General features: G+C 30.1%; 1 protein-coding gene across 1 annotated transcript in view; it reads left to right on the top strand.

Moving 5' to 3' along the window:
* The window catches only part of LOC124356891 (alpha,alpha-trehalose-phosphate synthase [UDP-forming]), a 53,577-nt gene that overhangs the window by 4,380 nt on the left and 25,142 nt on the right, over positions 1–24,055 (top strand). Inside the window, exons 2-5 of the mRNA XM_046808170.1 lie at positions 5,385–5,541; positions 7,925–8,050; positions 9,334–9,474; positions 11,106–11,223. Coding sequence (XP_046664126.1) covers positions 5,385–5,541; positions 7,925–8,050; positions 9,334–9,474; positions 11,106–11,223 — 542 coding nt within the window. The remainder of the gene's footprint in view (positions 1–5,384; positions 5,542–7,924; positions 8,051–9,333; positions 9,475–11,105; positions 11,224–24,055) is intronic.

The raw sequence follows: 24,055 nt of genomic DNA, 5'->3' as shown, positions 1-24,055 counted from the left end.
GTGATTGAGAAGTGCAAAAAATTGTATTTATTTCCATTTTAATTCTTTAAATTGTCTAGACATTGACATACAGACTGGAATGTTGAGGTAGGGTTGAGTGGTAATGGGGAAGGGGGACTACCCTTGAAACCTTGAGTAAGAACAAAGGTAATCAATCTTGAGTGTTCTTACTCATCACTTTTCCATTGAAGGAGCTTCTCTTCCATTCCTTTTCAAAAGTGTGCGAGCTTCAATCTTTCCATAAATAGCAGCTTACATAGCTGTTTTAAACTTGATGAAATTATATATAATTGGCTTAGAAAATACTTACATAATAATCTTGTATCTTTTCTACATATACTTTTGAAAATCAATGACCTAATCAGTCACTAACCATAGGAAAATGTAAAATATATCAATTAGTGATTTTTTAATTTCTACTTGTTTTGAAACCCCTATGTTTTGCACCTATAGTTGATGGACACTGTCAACTAGTGTTGTTTAAACATGTAAGAAAGATTATTTTAATGAACATTTAGCTTATTACTAAAGTATTTAAAAGTAAACTAACAATAAATTCCATTAGCTCTTGAAACCTTTTATGTTTGAGTAAATGTCAATTGTGATTTTTTTATCATTCCTAAAAATCTTAAGGCTAACAAGTTATTGAGATAGCCAGTTGATAGTATGTTATCTTTTAGTTTATTGGTTATTGAATTTCTAATCAATCACAGTAAAAGTCTTATCACAATGTATACATGGTTATTAGAGAGAGCTGAATGTCGCACAAGTGGGCTGAATGATGGAGACTAATAATTATAATTGCTGTGTTTAACACTTGTTTGTACACTTCTAAACCATTTCAAGTGTTTAGAAAACCGGTTAAGGAACTGAACTAGAATGTAACTTATTTTTATTCAATGACTTTAGAAATTCAAATACATCATAATTAATTAAAATATTAAATTCTATGTAGCCTATATAGCATTATAATTATAATACATTCTAATTTTAAACTGACTGAAATTATATATATAGGCTATAATGTAAATGCAATTGTAGCTAGTAAATGTAAACTGTTATTATTTTCAAACATACATTGAGCAATTTATACTTTTACAAAGAAATATTTTTATGATAGTGATTTTTTGTATTGGTGTCTTGTATGTATGTATGTGTACGTATTTGTAAAACTTGCTTTTTAGCTTACAAAATAATTTAGAATTCATTAAAAAGTTCATTTCATATTAAACCGATTTCTTCTTACCACTCTTAGTTTAGCCTGTTTTCTTTATCCTCATTCTAATACAACGTATCCATCTTTTTAACTTTTTGACAACAGTCCATTTTTCTATAAGAATGCAATACTTCAACCTAAGTTTTGTCCTAATTTAATTCTGCTTAAATTAAACAAGGTTGTGTAAGTATTGTTTTAAACGCTTTATTTAATACAGTGTCACTTCCAGACCAATGTTTATAAAATGCAGAATTTTAACTTTGACTAACATTTATATTTTACTGTTACGTAACGAAGGAACTTACTGTAGCCATACCGCATGTAGTAGTAACAAGTTGTATACAGGTACTGTGTTAGATTTAAAATAACTCAAAACTCCTATATTTAAGCCAATTGGTTTGAGAATATTAAATATTAGATAATATTATTTGTTGTAGTATTATATTAAATTTAACAGAAAATATAGATTATGTATAAAAACATAACATTAATCAAACAAACCATTTAAAAATGGCTAAAAAGGCTTTCCTTATTATATTACTGAATACTATATTTCGAATCACAATGTAATGATCTTGTGTTTTTTAGTTAGCTTAAAACAATTTTGTTAGTGCAAAATGTAATTGTAAATAATATAGCTTCATCTATTTCAGTGTAAAATTTTAATTTAATTTTAATGTTTACTGAAGTTATCACATCATTGGTCAATTGCAATAAAAAGATTCTATACTGTTTAATTTGGCTTAATAACACTGATACATAGTATTAAGAAAAATTATTTTTTCTGTTTCATTCTATATTTGTGGGAATACTGTAGAAGGTTGGATACGGTCTGTCTATAATGCTATTTTGCTCATCAGTACAGCTATGCAATGCAATCATAAAATTTACATTGGTAACTGTGCAATAGATTGTTTTTAAATTTGTCATGAAAAACAAGCAAAAACCATTGGTGGTATCACATAACACTCTCAGACCCACACGAATATTATTATACCTCAGTATAATTATACCTGTTGTGGATCGCTGCTCAATTTGAAAATGTTTAAACTTTTTAAAATAAAGTAACAATTTTTACTTTTCGTTACACAGCTGTAATTTTTTGGTGGTATGTATGGTTTATATTATAGTACATCTATTGTGTGACACCTCTATTTTTATCATGATATTTTGATAAAAGAATGCTTAAAATTAGAGGTCCCTATGTATCCAAAATAGTGTCAGTGAATTTAAAATTTACCTTTGTTTAAATGGAATCTGTTTTGGACAAAATGATCAAAAATTAAAATTTGTTAGTGTTGCTTTATTAAAATCCTTTAATTTGAATTAGGCCTATCCTTCAATGGATCATTCTGTGTCAAATATTTTATTAGCCTTGTACTGCCCATTTTGGCTACTCAGAGCTTTTTGAATTAAAATGCCACAACAAAGTTATAATGAATAGTAGAAATAATAAGTAGAATAATAATGTGTTCTGAATTCATATTAAGTATCAAATAGTACTTCCAACAAAATTGTAATCTATTACAAATGGCTTTCTTGAATACTATGTTAAAAACAGGCAAAGAATTAGTAATGCACTGTTCTTTAATAATTGTTAAACTGTCTCTTTCATTCAACATTTGACAAAAATTTTATATTTTAAGATCATCTGGGATGATAATAATTAGTTTTAAACTAGTTAGAATAAATTACCAATGTTTTAATATTATAATTAAAATATTTTCTATTGTTATACATTCCTGCATATGCCATCCTATCAAAAAAATTATTAAAACAAGTAAGTAAATGTATTCTTTTAATTTTGTTATATTGCAATAATATTCTTTTTGTAAGTTTGATAAGAAAATTTGCAGAGAAAAGATTAAATTTGTACAAAGAGACAAATGTAAAATTTTAAAAATCACTAAATCACAGAACGCGAATTATTGATTATTCAACTGTGTCAAAGACGGATTTTATTGAAATTCTTCCATTTATAAATTGGTAATAATACAATTGGCATAAATATATTAGAGAATGCCACATAAGAATTTTAGGTATAAAGTAGTTTAATTGAATTATCACTGTTTTAACTGTTCACATTGCCAATTTCCATTTGTTGCCTTCGGGCAATACAATGCTTGAAACTATTTACTGTACGCTTAAAAAATGTTTTAAGATGTCAGTTTTAATGTATGACGATGCTTAGCTGTAATTCTACAAATTTTCATTAGTGTAATCCAGTAGTTTAAATATGGGCATGCTCAAATTATATCTGGAAATATAAAAGTATAATATGTAGCTTTTGACAGTTTCTATCAAGTTGCCTGTAAACAAAATACACACGTATTGAAATTACCAAGTTACTTAGTGAAAACATTTAACAAACATCGACATGTTAATACATTGACTACACCTTGTACCAGCTTACTGTAGTACACTATCAAATATATTAACAACTTATCCAGTAACCGGAGAAGTACTATAATTTAATACACTGATAACGAATGGTACCACCCAGCTACTATCCTGGCTGTCTTTAACTATTCATTATTCTGCATTGCAGCTAACGTGTTAAAAAATCTAATTAGCACAAAGTGGAGTAAGAATATCCTAGTGTGAATAAACACAACTTCTTACAAGCTCTCTTGCCTAAGCCCCTTATCTCTCTAATCTGCTGTCTTTAGATAAATCACAGGCAATTAAAAAAACTTCATCTTCTGATCTCATAGGCGAATTACATCACATAGGAAATTTCCTAACTTATGTTATTATCTTTCATTGAGAGTTCTGTAATCGAGTGTTTTATTTTTTATAATGTTTTGAAATGAATTTCTGACAATATAGTTCTATACAAATTCTAAGCTTTAATAGGCTGAGCTTAGCAAAGTCTATCACTCGTGGGGCGGGAAACATTTCATGTCTCCCGTCTTTCTGTCTATCCGTCTGTCTGTCCTCACAATATCTCAAAAATGAACTAATCTACAGACTTGAAATTTTGCATGAAGCTTTATTTATATATTGAGCTCTGATTAAATTATGGTGCATGTCTTTTGATGGGCTGAGCATTAGCGAATATTTGGACATTGGTTTTATGGGTGCCATGATGGCAATGAAAAAAAAAATAAATAAATTTGTAAATAAACTGAATCTAATCTGAGTAAAAAGAAAACATACGGAAAATCAATGTTAAAACTTGGTGAGAAGATTTGATTTTTGAGCAATCTAGTATTGTAATAAACTCCGTAGCCCACCGGAACTTTTATTCATTGAACACTGCTACGAAACCCAATTTAATGAACAAAAATTGGAACGCATTATATGGTGGCAAGATATCTCAAGAAAAATTTCATATATTGTCTTTGAATTTTGCATGAAACTTCACTTCTACATTCTCAAGAATGTGTTCTATGATAATACATGTCCAAGCATGGAATTTGACTGAGCGTCAGTGAAGGCTATAACTCAGCAGGCTGACACAGTTTCATATTTGTCTGCTGGAGAGGATGTAAATATATCTTTATGATTATCTGTCTTTCTATCTGTCCACAGAACCTCGAAAATAAAGTAAGCTATAGATTTAAAGCCAGATATCTGACACATGGTGTGGTGTACTCTTACCTTGTAGTAACATACAAATTACATACAAATATATAAAAACTAAGAAAAGTACAGGTATTTATGTTTTGCCAATCACGTTTTACAGAATTTTATTAGTATTTATCCCATTTTGGAATCCCGAAACAAAATCATATTCAATTTTTCCATTTTCAATTGAACTGCTCATAAAGAAAAGCCATAATAAGAGGATGGCTGATTGGGGCATTCAATGGTGGGTCCTGTGTAAGTCTGATATGTTGCTCTGGGAGAGGTGAATGTGTCATTTGGCACTCAGGAGATGAGTGAGTGCATTTGTTGAGTGGTGCCAAGTATCTAGATAACCTGTCATTGAGGCAAGCTTTCCCAAAAAGGCATTGTTGAAGCCAATGACATTATCTTCCTATTACGCATGATCATTTTGTATGGAATTTGATAATTACAGAATGTGAAGTTCTCGATAAAATTGGTTTCATCACGCAGTCAGTTTGGTTCACATAGGCAGATTGTCTTAATCATCTTAAACGTTTGTACGATTGTAGCTCTAGCATCTGTAATATGATACAATAAGTGGTGACATGAATTACAGTGCTGGGGGCTTGGTGACTGCAGTAGCGCCAGTAGTGGTGCGTTGCAATGGTATCTGGGTTGGCTGGCCTGGCCTCCACCTCACCAATGAGTCGGAACGTATTCCAGAGTCTGACCCCAATGATAAGACACCCACCGCTGGATTACGGTCTGACAAGGTAGCTAGCTAGAAATATGTTTGTAAATAATCATCTATAATCATGTAGTGTTTGAAACTTTTGGACTTATACAAATGGGATAAATTTCTTCAATCAATAATAATTTTTTATTGCCATTAAATAAAGGCAGTACACTAGGCACTGTCAAAAATACTTTACTAAAAATTTAACTAAATCTAAATAAATTAAAACACATAATAAATAATATAAATATATCTATAATTTACAACCTGTGGACATGTCATAAGAAGCTTCTAAGGCACAACCAATGCTACCAAAGTATACAATATTTAGATAAAAAAAGGTTAAAAATGGTGTAGTTAATTAATTTAAAGTAAAAACTACAACCAACAATAATTATAAAAACCACAAGACATTTAGACATGTAAACATTGATACATAAAATATAAACATAAAATTGTATACAATTAGTTACTTCGTATTGCCCTTAACAATTCCATCTACCTTATTCCAACCAGGTTCAAGTTAGTCATGAGTTCACAGGAAATTAAAGATTTAAAAATTCCTCAACTGAGTAGAAAATATTTGATGTATTTGAAGTATATTCAATTTAAATTTGGATAAACTTGAGGATCTTATGGTTCAAGGTAATAATAATTCTTGTATCATTATTTATTAATGCTTAATTTTACTCCAGACTATTGGATTCATTATACAAATTCTTGTGCGGTAGTGAGCACAGATGTTTCAGAGCTTAGGGGCAAACATGGAAGCCATACACATTGCTTACACATTATTTTTATCTTGGGAGTTATAATTTCTAATGATACAACTATTCAAGGAAATGTTTTTATCCTTCTCTTAATCAGTTCACAATGTGTGTATCAAGTAGCATTTGCTATATATTTTTGGAATATGTGCTTTAAACTAAAAATCATAAACAACTTATTTTGGAATCAGTTTCTTTTTTTTTAACTTCTGGAACACAACACTGTATTAAAAGCCCATTAGAAATAATTCACATATAGAACACTGTAGTTACTTTAAAATTTGTATATTTATGTACTAAATATTTCAAAAAAATGTAAATAACCTGCTATAAACTTTGACTTTAGTAAGCATTTTATTACCATACAATGCAACATTTTTTGTATATGACAAATGATTAACTTGTGAAATGATGTGTTTATTCTACATTCAGGGTCAATTTAGTCTGAAGACGGCCCAATAACTTGTTTGGTGATTAGTGTAGAAAAATAAAACTCTTTTATGTTTATTTTTATAAAAAATGTACATTTTATAATTCAACAGTAATCCTACACCTAATAATAAAAATGTAGGGGAATTCCAAAAATTTTTAAAGTAAATACATTGTGCGACCCATATTTTTGAAGGGCTTGATAAAAGAAAATAAACAGCACAAATTAGTAGTCCCTATCTCAACCCTATCCTGAATGGTGGCTAATAATAGCTATTAGGAACATGTATTTACAACTTTTAAATTTACTATGAATTATGAGCAAATGTAATTGTCTACTTTCCAGTATTGCTTTTTATAGCAAATGCTCAAATTGTTTCCCTTTCTCGGTGTGATAATAGGCTACCTAGGTGTGAATGTAAATTCGATATGGAGAAGTCTTAAGTAGCAAATGACAAAATCTTTGTACATATGCGTAGTTAACATTTGTGTGAAAACAGATAATGAGTGTATGAATATAAATTCACAAGTATTGTATATTTATTTCCTGTTTTAAAAGCTGACTGACAGTACTGAGTAACATATTACTAAATATTATACTTTTGGAATGTTGTGTTATTATTTACATGGTTATAGATAAATTATTATTATTATGAATAAATAAAATTATAACTGATTTTATTTATCAACCCAAAAACGTGGTATACTATGCAACATGTTGAACGAGTTTCAGAGTGTATGTGTCTATGGCATTGTTATTAAGGCTTGATAGAGTGATTGAATCCAATAACATTCAACTTCCTCTTTTAGTTGGTGTTAAGCTCACACGTTTATACACCGCACATTTATATTATCCCATTGCCATTGTGTGTAGCCTACAGTGTAATTGTGGGGAATATATTTTGTAAACAAACCTGATTGAAAATTAAAATTAGGATTTTTTAAAGTGTAAATAAAAAATAAACTTTGGGAAGAATAATTCATTGTCCCAAAGAATAGTACATTGTGGTACTATATGAGTAATACTTGACAATTTAAATATTAAAACAAGATATTTGAATACATTGTTCTTCTTTAAAGTAAAACTCCCAACAGGGTTTGATGAAGCATGCTTTATGGTTCAGTGACTTCTGAAATGTAAATGAGCGTCAAGTTGTGAAAGCGAATAAAGAGTTAGTGGATCGATGAGACAGTAAATCAAATGTAACAGCGATTGTATGTCAGGTATTGGCAGTGCGCTTGGACCCTCAAGTGTTTGACAGCTACTACAATGGCTGCTGTAACGGAACCTTCTGGCCTTTGTTCCACTCTATGCCAGACAGAGCGAACTTCTCTGCGGACCACTGGAAGGTGACTCATCACTCAATCGTACTATTCTAGTTATAACTAGCTCGTTATGGTTCAGTTATGAGAGATTGTGCAGATAGTAACTGAGTACATTTTGTCAACATAGAAAACAAACATTTGTCATATTCACCAAACACGTAAAAACTGTTTCTGGAGTGAATTTGCATTTTTAATATGGAATTATTTTGGTGAAATAAAGAAAATCTATAGTTGTCTCTTGTTTATGCAGTTTTAACTAATACCATTCTAAAATTGAATGGTATGATATTATTTCCCAACAAAGAGAGTTTAATATTTATAGTTTTTGATTATTTAAAAATAGAAAAAACTGTAAATAATTGCAACATTAACTTTTCTATGATTGATGGCGTTTCTAGTTTGAATTTTCATCTGTAATTTTAATCATTACTGAAAAATAATACTAGAACTTGTGTGTGTACACAAATTCATGAGATTATTGACATTTTTAAATCCAAACAGAATCTCAACCAGTTGGTTGCTGACTCTGGTCATGCCTAACTTATGGATATTCTACATGTCTTAATCACAAATGCAAAACTCACTTCTCAATGAAGGAGTGGTGATGCAAAAGTATGTCGAAAGTATATTTGTACAGTCAATAAATTGCTTAGCTAAGATTTATATATCCACCATTTAAAGATTTTACTCAGTAATGTTAAGTATTTTTGCAGTTATCTTTTTAATCAGTTCTTATGTCAGATAAATTGTAATGTTTCGTATTTGAACTTGATGTTTAGATTGCTTAATAATAATGTGTAACATGTATGTTACAATAATTATATAATTTTTATACAAGTCCAGAAAAAGTCATGTTAGATCTGAATAATAAGAGATTTTTTTTAGAAGAGGATTTAAGATTTAAAAAGCCGGCTGTAGTAAAAATAATCTTGATTTTTTTTCCCTCCCCCCCCCCCCCATAAGAACAATGTTAAACCTCATACAATTTATGCTTTATTTTTGATAGTTGCATTGTGAGAGGTGTTTCGTTTTAATAATTTAATTAATAAGCATCCGAATGCCTTTAAGTTTTTTTTTAAGTATATAATAATTGAATATTTAAACCACACAGTTTGAGATTTTTTTTAATAACCCATAAAATATTGATAAAAGGTTTTCTTATTATATCCTCCCCTTCAAATTATACAATTCCTCTGGTATAATTTGGTTTGGTTTACCCTTTTAACATTTGTGTATAAAACACCTTGATACATAGAACTAATAGATAAGTGATGCAAGGCGTAATATTCAATCTCATTGTTTTCTAGGCATACTGTGAGGTGAACCAAGAGTTTGCAACCAAGACAATTGCAGCTCTGAAGCTAATAGGTGACAGCCCCGAGTCAGGACCACCACTGGTCTGGCTGCACGACTATCACCTTATGTTGGCGGCCAATACCATCCGCAATGTATGTAGCCATTACACGCTATGTCTGTCATGTGTCAAGTTAAACCATGAAAATTTGTATCACGTCATTGTAGGACTGCGGATACCTGTGAATATATGGAAACCACTTACAATTTTCTGACTTATAGTTCTAATCTATATAGTTTAGCCCAGGATTATATATTTGTGTGAGATGCTACACAATAAAATAATAAAAGAACTAATGGTTCCTAATTGGAAAACTTCAGGTCTAGTTGAGATATTTTGTAAACAGTATGTAGATTATTGAATAAAGTGTGGCAATCTTCAGCAGTGTATTCTGTCAAAATAAAACTTTTTGTTCCATAAACACAAATCTGCACATACTTATTTTTGGAGCTATAGATTTAAAGCCGAGAGTAAACTAACAACTGTAGACTTGATTTTCTCATTAACGATTCATTTAAACCAAAAGGAGCAAAATATCAAATGTGTTTATCTGTAACCTTTGCTATAACTTTTGTAATTCAAAATGACTTTTGCATTTTAATAATGTTTTTCTTGTCAGTTAGGAACCACCAAGAATTTCCTTTGGGTATGTGGCACACTTTTAAAGGGCAGAATAAAATTCTACCCTGAATATATTCATGGATATCAAATTTTGTCAATTAGTTTGGCTAATATAAGGAAAACAAATTTTTAAGGCTAGTTTTAGAGGTTTTTAGTAAAAAAAGGCATTTGCCAATCCATGTTTGTAGAAAAATGTAATTTTGATTCTTAGAATGTAATCCTAGGAGAAGTGTGTTAGAAGTAGCTTGTATGCCTTTAATCACCATTCACAATCATTGTGCAATGGAGAGTATTGTAAGACAACAGGTTATTTTTAAGTGTAACATAAATAAACATTTCTTTTTGTAAAGAGTTTGCTTTGGACAGCTGTCAGCATAGCTGGTAGCATCACGTTTATTTGTGATTGCTCCTTACAACAGTTCTGTTTTTAGATTCTAATCTCAGTATTTTGGCTATGGACAACGACAAAATTATTATGTTAGCATAAACATCTTTTACTGTAGAGAATTAAAAAGTATTTTAGGCTGAGCAGTTTTTTTAATGTACCAACACACATAGTTTTTTAGCAATGGCCTTACTCTTTTTATCTGCAGTCAACTTTACTATAATAAACTCACTAAACAGTGTATTAAAAAAAAATTTTCAAAGTTTATATGGCAGCACTAAAATTACACATATTATTAGATACTGTGACAATTCTCATACATGTTAAATTTTGTTTTATAACTTTTCTTAAGAAGATTTATTAATGGTTAAGTGGCCAAGTCAACATTAAATGTTTTTATTAACATTTAGTAATATTTAAAGAATTTTCCAATTGCTCCAAGAGTCTACAATTGTCATATGTAAATGCTTTCTGATTAAAACTCTTGGAGGAACATAGTACCTGGCTGGGACTTAAATATTCAAATTATTAGTTTATGTATTCAAAACATCAGTAATTAAAGTAGTTCTTAGTAAAAGATTTTTCCAAAATTACAATGTATTTGGAATTTATAAAGTAAATTTCTGAACAAAATCTTCACTTTAATATTTGTGTTATTTTTATATTTTAGATTATTAATAAAATATTGGTGTAAATTGCTAAGAGAAATTGTTTTGTAGGAAGCAGACGACCTGGGTATGAAGATGAAACTGGGATTTTTCCTGCACATTCCTTTCCCACCTTGGGACATATTTCGGCTATTCCCCTGGTCCGATGAGATTCTGCAAGGAATGTTAGGTATGATAAACATTCTACACTGTTTTTAGCTCAAGATTTTCAAGTAAACTGGAATTATTTCTTGCCAAGATTTATAGATTGAGCAATTATACAAATATAATTTAACACTGATTTGAATTGTTTAGAATTTTATTTAAAATAGTATCACAATAGATATTTGAGCACTTTACTACCGTCCAATCATTCTGGGAAATTATGTTATCTTCTACCACCCAGAAGAAACTATTACTTTTATTATATTCGAAACAAGTAGTGACAAATTATTTTTTATTGCGTGACTATATTTAATTATTTGATTGACGATTGTATTAATTTCAAGTTGTAACATACTCATAAAGAAAACTGAAATGTAAGACTTTTTTATTATACTGATATAATGTTGATAATTTTATTAATTCTAACCATGGTTTAAAGCAACATAAATGTTCTATATAAAACATTCCATATGTAATCAAAACATACTGTTCTGGTATTTGACACTGATTTATAGAAAAAATTAATCAGATAAATTTCAAGGTTAAATTTTTAATACAGTTGATTATGATTATTAATTATATATTATTCACACATTTTTAATTAAAAAATTTGAATAATTCAGTTCAATTCAGTAATAAGTTCCACTATATTTCCAATGTTTTAAAGTTATTAACAGAGCATTTTATTGTAATTAGATGTAATGTATCCTAAAGAACTATTTGCCATTAGGCAAACAATTGCTATCACATTACATTATAATACATTAGCGTATAGAATAAGTTCATAGCAAGATAAAATAGTGCAATAGTCAGCTATCTGGAATAATTGATTAAAGGGTCAAAGCACAGGCTAAGAAAAAGTAAACTGGTACAAGGACAAGTGATAATGCACATGGATGTACGTAATATGGTACAAACTACAATACCGATTAATAAGTGAGTTATCTATATGATTTAGAACTACCCGTCAATAATATGTGTCTTAACTTGCACTATTACGAATGATCATCTTATGTACGAATGATACTTGTATATTAAGTAAAGTTAAAAACAAAAACAACTGGTACAAGGACAAGTGATAATGCACACGGATGTACGTAATATGGTACAAACTACAATACCGATTAATAAGTGAGTTATCTATATGATTTAGAACTACCCGTCAATAATATGTGTCTTAACTTGCACTATTACGAATGATCATCTTATGTACGAATGATACTTGTATATTAAGTAAAGTTAAAAACAAACACAACTGGTACAAGGACAAGTGATAATGCACACGGATGTACGTAATATGGTACAAACTACAATCCTAATTAATAAGTGAGTTATCTATATGATTTAGATCTGCACGTCAATAATATGTGTCTTAACTTGCACTATTACGAATGATCATCTTATGTACAAATGATACTTGTATATTAAGTAATGTTAAAAACAAAAACAAAAGTGTTTCACAGTGTTAAAGAATATGTCAGTATTTAATGTATTTCCTTTTATAATAATCATATATTAAAATAATTAAACATGGTAACATTGATCATATTTTTGTTAGGAGATTTTGTTTATAATTTTTGACAACAAATATGCTATGTTATGTGTGGTGACCAAGGTGACATCTTGCATTGTGAATGACCTTCAACTCTACAATATCTTATTGTCTCATCATTCATCCTGGATTGATTCTCTACCTGCCCTACTTGTCTTTCACGGACCGATCCTGTTTGTTCAAATAAATTTCAAAGTCAAGCACAAAATGAGTAATATATACTAAAAGTAATGCCATCTATTATTAAATTATCATTTAATAATAATGTTGATAGTTTTTATACATATATTAAGCCTATATATAAAATATTCAGACACATTTAATCACAGGAAATAAATTAATAAATACACTTTAACGAATGTTTTGAAATGAATATTATTATATTAAAGTCTCAGACAAAAAAGTTCGGGGCAAATTGAAAACAATGAAAAACAAGATACTAAAATGTTATTATTAATTGATAAGTAAACTATATTTCTTCTTATTGGTACTTTTAGTATTTTCAGAATCAGAAGTAACTTTATTCATATTTATGAATGGTACCCATGATTCTTACACCATCATGGGGACAATACAATACTTTTTACAGTATTTAACAGGTTCTAACAATAAACACATACCATGCATACATACTTATATATACAAACAACTACAAATTCTAAATTAAACTATATTAACTATTAAGTAATGTTTTAAAATAATGATTAATAAGTAATAAACATTCTTAACAGGATGTATACTTAATAAAATTGTGTTATCCTCCATGTATTTAAAACATTTCAGAAAAGGGAATCAAAGAAATGGTAGTCATAAAATAGGTTGAGAATTATTTGAAATGTGTTATTATTTTCCAATCATTTTATGTAGTTAGACAGTAAGTCAAAATATATAATTTATCATATTTTGAATTTTTATTTAAACAATTTAATTAAAAAACTCACTTCCATATTATTTCTATTTCTTGTAGTACAATTGTGAGTAGTATAGAACAGAATATTTATTCACCAAAGAGACATTTCATTACAAATGTATAAGGCAAGTCACAATAATAGGCAACATTGGGATTTATGACAAGACTGTTGCTGCAGATTTCAGTGTTCTCATATCGATATTTTACACTCAATATAGTGTTCACTATAGACAGTTTGAAAATAATTATTGAGGTTAATGGCTTTACAAATTCAATTAATGTTCTTTAGGAATAATACATCTGAATTTTAGTTTTCAAATCCTGCAGCGAAGAGCCTAAACCATAATTAATATTTGAAACTATCTTGTATGTACAGCATTTCTACATTATCAAATCAATCAATTGAGAAAAAGAAATATAATTTTTTATCTCTGCTTTTGATATACTCACTTAATTATTTGTTTTTATATAAAGATTGATTTTATTTTTACAACAGTTAGTTTTATAAATCTGTATTTTTTTTCTTGTTGGAATCTAAGTGTAATTATGGATTTCTTGCTAAAATTAATGAAATTGGGCGTACTAGTAAGAAATTGAAATAGACGATTATTGTTTTGAGTTGATTTATTCTATTCTATTTAACAAGAATGTAGCCGGAAAAACTTTTGGGGGGGTCCAGACAACTAATATTTTCTCGTACTGGACTGAGAGTAAAGACACTTTTTGTTCCTTAAAAAGTTCTTGACCCGTTTCGTTGTTGAGAACGATCTTTCAGCAGTACATGTCAGTAATACTGAGTTATTTAAATAATAATAATAATCGTTAACTAAGAAAGTAATTTAAAAAATTGAAAATTTTGTGGGGGTGTCCGGACCCCTTGGACTCTCTTGCTGGCTATGTCCTTGCTATTTAGTATGTTTATTTAGCACATCTTTGTTATTTATATGTAGAATGTGTCATTCTCATAATATATGAATAGTAAAGTAATGATGAAGCTTTTTAGATGTTTTTAAAATTAAAAGAAAACTGATGCACACTTTTAATTTCAATATATTCAATTTCAGCCCAAAACTCAAAAGCACTCTTCCTTTACACACTTCTTAATTAAAATAAAGTACTTACTTGTAGGTATAACTACTCAAAAAATCCCTAACATGTAATGAGCGTTTCCAATTTATATATAGTCTCTTAGTTTAATACTTTTGAAAAGTGGTTTCTTGAAAAATCAGTCCTGTGTGTAACACAGTAGATCATCCTCCACATTATACACAATTATAATTGTTTTATTATGCAATAGTAACTTATTTGCTTTAATTTAATTGCAAGATAAATGTGTGCAGGTCCATGTACTATGTATTACTGATCTTGAACTGTAACTGATTTAACTCTTAAAATAATAAAAAGTAATATACTAATTATATTATTTTTTGTGTATTGTATTTAGAGCCACCCTTACAAATTTGGCAACAAAAGTATATCTAATAACTTTAGTGCAAACTTTTTAGATTTAAAAAAAGAAAAAACATAGAAACTTAGAAAGGAAAAAGGCCAGGCCTTATTCCTTTAATCCCAGGTCACAAGGACAGAACAATATTTAAAGAAAAGTGAAGTACTTCTTAACCATATTTTTTTCAGTGTGGCAATCATTTAGTCACGCCACTTTATGTGATATAAATATGTAGGAAAAATTTACCTATTAGTAAACATGTAGTCACATTTTTCTCCAAATTTTATATTGGCTAATTTGAAAATTTCGAATAATTCCGTAAAATAATTTCTTGGCCTTCTGACTTGGTAAAATAAGTTGCTTTTATTTTTAAATATTGTTTTAAAAGTAAAAGGTGATAATAAAAAAAATTAACATAATTTGCATTTCACTGTTCTAAAGTAAAACGTAGCTAGTGTTCCAAGTGACAATGGCTCCATGCCTGTAACCCAGAATACCCAGAATCAATAACCTCAGCAGTGTAGCAGTCAACATAAACAACTGTCTGTGCAATGAACGTCATGTTGAGATTGTTAGCCTCTTGGCGTCTTCATTTGCCAGAAGTAGTAAATATGTACATGATATAAGCTTTTATTTTTGAAAAAATAAACGTAGAATGGTTATAAGACGTTATAATTATGTTAAAATCCCAATTATAGGAGTGTAAGTAATATTGTACCAATATATGCCATTAATTATTACCACACCATGCTGCACATTGAGAAAAGTACTTTTAGCTTGGTAGCTTGGCAGAACTCCTTAGTTAATGGTATATGTTGTCTGAATGTGAATATGAAATAGCCTTTTACAGATTTGTTCCCATCTTAAAGTGGATGCAGGCCAGGCCAGGAATTCAATAAAATTATGACCAGTTAAAATTGGTTTGAAAATCATTATGGTTGAATTCAATAGACTAACTTGCACTCAGTCTTGATACAGATGTAGGTATTGCTTTTTCCATTAAACTGCATTTTGAGGTGCATCCCGTACTTATAGCAAATATAAAAAACTAACTTGATGTTTGGTTGGTGGAAACTTTTTGTAGTCTTGATAAGTATTTTCGTATTAACGTATATAAAATAAATGTTTAGTATGAGCCTAGTCTATTTTTAACTTAGATATACAGGGTGTCCCGTAACTCTATGGACAAAGGTATACCACGTTATTGCTCAAGTCAAGACAAACACATTTCACCATATGAATATGAAACTCCAGTGCTTATTTTCCGATCTGTCTGTCTCTCTGTATGTGTATTTATAAAAATATTAATATAATAAAAACTTATGTAGAAAGTCCTACCAAATATGGATTCCATGCTTATTGTAGCAACACCAGTTTCCACGAACAATATTATGATATTATCTTTAATACTTTCAAAATGGCTGTCAAAAATTTAAATTTGACTCTTAAAACCAGCAATTATACTAAATAATGACAAAGTTTTTAATGCTATAAAAAATCTAATTATTTAAATTGAATGTGGGCCGTGTATATTCTTATTAAATATGCTCTATATCAGTTATTTATTATTCAATTTACATAATTTTAGTTTCTTAGATTTTTGATAACATTCACATAAAATCTTATTCTTATTGTAACTATTAAAATTGTAAATATAAAATTGTTGTATTGTAGTAACTGGTGTTTTTTAAGCACGTGACTCAAATTTGGGAGGATTTAATGTATTAGTTTTTAAGATATTTATTTTTTCATAAAAAACACATGTAGACATATGGGAAACTAAGCACTGGGGATCCAAGTTCATATGGTGAAATGTGTTTGTCTTGAACTGAGTAATAATATGATATACCTTATGATATACCTGTCCAGTGAGTTAAGAGACATTCCGTATAATTACTATTTTAACTAAAACTTTGGTTTTCGTTGTTAACTTTTACTATGTTGTACTAAAGAAGTCTATTCCCTGTATGAGTTTAAAGACATTTAAATATACCTATTCATCTATTATGCTCTTTCGGGTCCTATAATACTCCATTGTATTGGTTTACTTATATTATAGTCAAGATAGACTTTGATGATGGTGGATGTTCCTCCATGGGGTTTAACTGAGCTTTAATATATATATCAAACAATGAGTTTGATGATGGTACATGTTCATCTATGGTATTTGGCTGAGTGTCATTGAAACATATCTCTCAGTAGACTGTTAAAAATTTTCCTCTACCTGTCCACAGGACATCTTGAGAGTGAAATGAGCTATGTATATGTAATTTTGTAATCACTTTATCAAAGCCTGTAACACGAAGTGGATTTGTCCCTGGTTATGACCTAATAATAACTGAGGAAATGAATTTTTACTGTTAAAATTGACATAAACCATAATCCTTTGTGATTGGGAGGCCTAAAATGTGGCCAAATCATATCTCTCGCTCAGTACAGATTTAGTCTCAAGTAGTCTTCTCAGCTTGACGGGCCATGTATAGTGCCCGTCTGTGTTCTGCGTCATTAGTTGGTGCTTACATAACCATATGCTTCACTTTAACTCGGATTTAAATGACATTTATTTGATTATCTGAATCTTTCACCTTATCCAAAGGCCTAAATGGTATTTACTTTGTTAGGTGGCGTGTTTCACAGGTGGCCTCAGTATCGGACCATCATTTTGTTAGATTTGATCTAGAGGCTGGAGTAGAGGTATAAAAGATAAACATAAATATAGAAAGATAAACGTGACATAAAGGATTTATAAATTTACTAACTTGAGGGGATATAGAGAGATCCAAGCAGTAAAGTTGGTAGAAATAGAACCCTGTCAAACCAAAATTTGAACTGGAAAGGTTAGCCCAAATGGTAGAAAATGCCATAATAAAGGCTTATGAGGAAAACTGCCTCCTCAGAAGCAATAAGCTAAAGAAAAATATGCCTTGTGGACAAGGAGGCTAGAAACACTTAAAAACAAAACCAGAAAATTCTTCAAATGAGCAAGAAAGGTTGTAACCAGTTGAGAGGTTGTAAAGTCCAGACAAAAATCAAAAAGAATCTTCACAGCAGAAAGCATTAAATGGGCTATAACATACTTCAAGCCCTCCAAATCACCAAGGGTGGAAGGAGTCTTCCCGTCCCTTCTACAAGAGAGGGCTGAAAATAGGTAGAGACTCTTCTCTATCCACTTCTTATAGGCCAATCAGCCTAACCTCCTCCATGGTGAAAACTATGGAAAAAATAGACACCTAAGGGATGAAACCTTACTGGCACTCCATCTCAGTCTATACCAATATGCATCTTTATGGACATTGAAAGAGCTTTTGACTGAGTAGCATACAAATCCATGGAGGCAGCACTGAATACGGTTGAAGTTCCAATAGATGCTGTCATGTGGATTGTAGCCCTCCTAAAAAGTTGCTAATTAAGTGCAAAGCTCGGAGATCAAATGGCCACAATCACAGCCCGGAAATGCTGCCTCCACAGAGAAATACTCTCCCCTTTTGTGGGCAAACTCTAGCAAAAGATTGGGAAAAGAGATTAGATCCTTAACCTAGGTAAAGGCCCCAGGATGTAGGCAATCTAAAATGTATCTCTCCTTATGCAAAAGGTGGTGAGCACCCTGTGAACGAAGTAAGGAGGATTTACAACTAGTATTAGGGATGTTGAATAAAGGTGGGTCCACAAACTCTTTGGAGAAGCAGAAGAATCAGGGGAACATATATAGCTAAACTGTCCTGCCATAAGAATAAGAAGAATAAGAATAAGAATAAGAATTTTATTCTGCCAGAAAATATTCCACACAAATACATTGGCACGTCAATACAATGTTACAACTTTTGTAATACAATGAATATTCTAAAAGTCTTGTTTTGTCCACACTGTTGAGATGTACTCTTCCACTGAATAGAATGATCTTTCATATAGAAAATAATTTAGTTTAGCTTTAAATTCCATATCACTTAGCATCCTTATATCTAATGGTAACTTATTGTATAGTCTAATAGCCATCATCATTGGGCTTTTGTCGGTTTTAGCTAGTCTAGTTTGAGGTAAGTTGATATTGTTACGACTTCTTGTTTCATAATTGTGAACATTTTTCCTTAGGTTTACTTTTTCTAAATTAGCTCGGAGGTAAAGTAGGCATTGTTGTATATATAAAGAAAATAATGTCAAAATTCTAAAACGTTTAAAAAGTTCTCTGCAACTATGATATTTATTGACTCCTGCCAATATTCTGACAACTTTTTTTTGGATGATGAATACTTCATTTGCATAAGGAGAAGAGCCCCAAACAATCAAACCATAATTTAAGTGACAGTGAAAAAGTCCGAAATAAGATTGTATAAGAGCTTTCTCCTCAAGTTCACCACATAAACGTTTAATTGCAAAAACACTTTTACTTAGTTTACTTTTAACCCCTACAATTTGCTGATACCAATTTAAATTAGGATCAAAAGTCAAACCTAAAAATTTTGGAAATATATCTTTTTGTGTCTCATTAGGATCTTCTCTGAGGCTAAATATTACAGTAGTTGTCTTATCATTATTTAGAATCAAGTTGTTGGCAGTGAGCCAGTTCTCTACAAGATTAATATTCAATTTGTAGTCTTCTAAGAGTTTGTTATAATCTTTATTTGTAGTTACTATAGTGGTATCATCAGCGTATAAAACAATATTTGCAGGTACATTTACACTCAAATCATTCACTACAATTAAAAACAGCAAAGGCCCCAAAACAGAGCCCTGTGGGACTCCACAGGTTATTGGTTTACACAGAGATATATCTTTTTCTACTACTACATATTGAGATCTATTCTTTAAGTAAGAGCTAAGTACATCTAAAGCTATCCCTTTAATATTATAATGTTCTAGTTTTTTAATCAAAATTTTATGAGACACTCGGTCAAAAGCTTTGCTAAGGTCACAGAAAGTTATAGCAGCAAAGTCTTTCTTTTCATAACAGTCTAGAACCATATCAACCAAAGAAATAACAGCTTGAGCTGTTGATAACCCTTTTCGGAATCCAAATTGTTCTCTACAAAGCAGATGTTCCATTTCCAAAAATTGTAATAACTGTTTACATATGACTAATTCCATGACCTTAGACAAAACCGGCACAATAGCAACTGGCCTGTAATTTCCTATTTCATTCCTTTTACCTTTTTTAAAAATAGGATGAACTTTGGTGATTTTTAAAACATCAGGAAATATTCCTAAATTTAAACAATTATTAATTAAAACAGTCAATGGTGTTACAAAATAAGTTATTGTTTGTTTAACTAAACAATTCGTCATACCAAAATGATCCATGCTAATTGTTTTATTATATCTAAAATATCACAGTCTGTTATACCTCTAAAAATAAAACAGCTTGTATCATGAGGCACAATTTTCTGACTTAAATAATACTTAAAACTATAATTATTTTGGTTCACATTTACATATTCCTTGGCAACATTTATAAAAAATTCATTAAAATCATCAGGCTTAAAATAATTATTTACACTTTCCTTTGTTTTACACTTTTTATTTCTATTTACAATACTCCACAATGCCCTTGTTTTATTTTTGGCATTATTTATTAAACTAGTATTTGCATGCTTTTTTGCCTCTTTAATTTTACTTCTGTACATGTTTTTCAAGGTATTATATTCATTTTTGTACCATGCAATATTCGTTTCTTTTGAAAAATGGTAGAGAATATCTAATCTATCTTTGATTCTTTGAAGCTCAGAATTGTACCAATGACACTTCCTATCTATTTTTTTTATTTTTTGTTCTATTTTTCACAATAGTTACAAAGCATATATCAAAGTAATACTTTAGGATATGTACAAATGTACTAAAGCCAACATTAACATCGTCTGCCATAAGTACTTCCTTCCAATTTTCTTTCAATAAATAATATTTAAATTCTCTAATGCTTGCTTCGGTTATTTTAGTTACAGTTTTAAAACTCTTATCATAAAAATTACTTTCAAGATCAACCTCAAAAGAATATGTAAAAACTTGTGCAAGGTGATCACTGACATGCTTATTAACTAAAATCGTTGTATAATTATTATCAAGAGAAGTAAAAATATTATCCAGGCATCTGAGACCTCTAGTAGGCTCAAAAACTGTTCCTTTTATTCCATACATACAACAGAGATTTACAAAGTTTACTGCATTTTTATCATTCATGCCCAGAAAATTCATGTTAAAATCACCACATATAACACATTGCTTATTTAAACGATTTATGTAACTTAATACTTTCTCCATGATGTCAAAGAAAATTTCAATATTACCATTACAACTACGATATACAGTTACTAATACAAGCTCAACTTCCAAAATTTCGACACATGCAATTTCACAATCTAGCTCCATAGAGAGCCCATTGATGTCATCCATTATTTTAAGACGTGTTGGATCATACCTAGAAAAAATTACTGTACCTCCGTGGATCTTAGAAGTTCGACAATAACTGGTTACATGTTTTAAGTCATTAATTGAGTATGTACATATCTCATTATATTCCATCCAGTGCTCAGTAAGACATAAAAAGTCTAAATTTAATTCAATTGAAACATTTTCCAAAATACTTATTTTATTAGAGAGGCATTGACAATTTTGATGGTAAATTGTGAAATTTGATTTTTCAGAACCATTTTTCAACTTTACATCATCTTTATTTTTCTTAATATAATTAGTTTGACCATTTATCTTATTTACATTTCCTGACAAGATACTAAAACTATCATTACTTAAAGTAGGTGTACTAGTGCTCATGAAATCAGTTGATGTTATATATTGACAGTTGTTTCCAGAAGACTGTAGTTTTCCAACAGAGATTCGGTTCCTGGAGCAGGCGGCTGATCTTCCTTCGGTCCCTGAGAACTTTTTATACCCATCTGTGGAGATGCTACTGTCTCAGCTATCATATTAGATAACCATCTCTTACCCTTGTGGTTAAGGTGTTGTCCGTGTCGTGTATGTAACTGTCTCACCGCATTACTTGCTCTAACCAACGAAACATTGCTGAACTGTTCACTGAGTTCCTTAAGACGCTTATTGGTTTTTACCACTTCCTTGTTGACGCAGGACCAATTTGCCAAGTCGTATCTAATAGGTAGGTCTACTAAAACTACATTAGTGTCCTTTGTTTCATTAAGAGTTTTATGTAAAATCTCAAGAAAGTTGTCTGCTTCATTTTTTGCCACATCATTACTTCCGCAAACAACAACTAAAGTATCACTTTTACTAAGGTTATCTTCTTTTACATTTATTACTTTAAGTATATCTTCAGTAAGTCCACCAGGTCTTACAAAACCTACTGCCTCATGTGTTCCCTGCACTGCATTCAGATGCCATGCTAAATCACGACCATGGCTATCAGCGCAGATGAGTAAATTTCTTTTATCAGTAGATTTAGCAACAGAATGAGCAGTGTTAATTTTTTCTTCTACTTCGTCAGCCGAATCCTCATCAACACTGTCGTCACCATCCTCAAGTACTTCATAGTGATTGTTTATATCAACTTCTTCATGCACTATTTGATGTTTCAGAAGGCTATGTGTTTGAATTTTTCCTTTTTTACTTTGGAAATTCGGTGTAGAGTGTGTTACTGGGCTTAATTGTTTATCCTTCTTGCCTTTTATATATGGCCAGACAGGTTTCTTAATTACTGAATTGAGTTCGTTAATTTTTTTCTCTAACATTATTATATTTTCCTCTTTTTTTAAGACTAAAGTTTCAAGTTGTGCCTTATGCATTTTCAATTCTCGTATCTCCTCATTTGCTTGATTGAGATCATCATTTAGAGATTTTATAATTCCATTTTGAGTTTCAAGTTCTTGGCTTATCTCAGCATTTAATTCTTCATTTTCTTGTTCTATTCCCAAAGTAACATCATAAGACATGCAGGAATCACATGTCCATTTTACATTGCCTTTATATATTCCTTTTAATTCATCATTGGTCAGTGAGGTACACTGTGAGTGATACCATTTACAGCATCTCCCTTTGCATAAAATTGCTTTATATTTTCCAACATTTATAGTACACTTTCCACATGGAAACTGTTTTTTATTCCTCATTATGAACAGTAAAATTAATAGTTTTTTATCAGTAACACAGTATAGTGAAATTCACTATAATTAAAAATTTTAAACAGTAATCCTTATAATTTATTTGTTGTAATTAAAATTAAAACATAACTTATTTTCAGTATAGAAACATGTTATTTTAGTCTTTAATAATTATGGTATAAGTTATGTCTAAAACCTTTCTTAATATTCAATAAAGTTTAATCAGTCAATCATTCATTACTATCGGGTACAACAGTTGATCATATAATTAATTGGGCTATAGTAGCTGGCCTTGAGCTGTTCTTCCAGCTCTATTCAAGTGTCCAGTCAGCTAAGTCAACAATAAGATAAACTGCAACAATAGGAGTTACTACTGTCAGACAGCATGAATATACTGGTTACTGTTAATGTCAGATATGAGTCTGTTCCCTGTTAAACAATATTTCTCATTAAAAGAGAAAATGGTTAAACAATGTCCACTTTGTGTTTATTGTGCCAAATTATGTGATTAAGCACTCAGATTAATAATGTTTTATTAAAAAGTTCAGTTTTATTAGTGTTTCAATAAATATATAATTGTCACAAAAACATGTGCTTTTGCCAGTCTAGAAGTAAGTACTTTTTAGTGATTAAATTTAATGCTAATTAGTAGAGAGAGAATAATGTTTCTTGTCTTAATGAATATTTAATACTTATCACAGAACTTTAAACTTCACCAATGTCAGCCCAGGATTGTTAATTATGTATAAAATATAAGAAATCAGCACACATAAAAACTTAAAATCACTGAACTTGACTATCACAGTATGTACATAATCATCATATGCAAAATCAGGAAATAATTTCTAGGAGCTTATTCTCTAAGCCCTAAGGCCGTCAGAGATTAAACCC

The sequence above is a fragment of the Homalodisca vitripennis genome, chromosome 3, assembly GCF_021130785.1.
Source record: "Homalodisca vitripennis isolate AUS2020 chromosome 3, UT_GWSS_2.1, whole genome shotgun sequence".
Lineage (NCBI taxonomy): Eukaryota > Metazoa > Arthropoda > Insecta > Hemiptera > Cicadellidae > Homalodisca > Homalodisca vitripennis.
The sequence above is the reverse complement of the archived record's forward strand: the minus strand, read 5'-3'. Positions and strand labels throughout refer to the sequence as shown.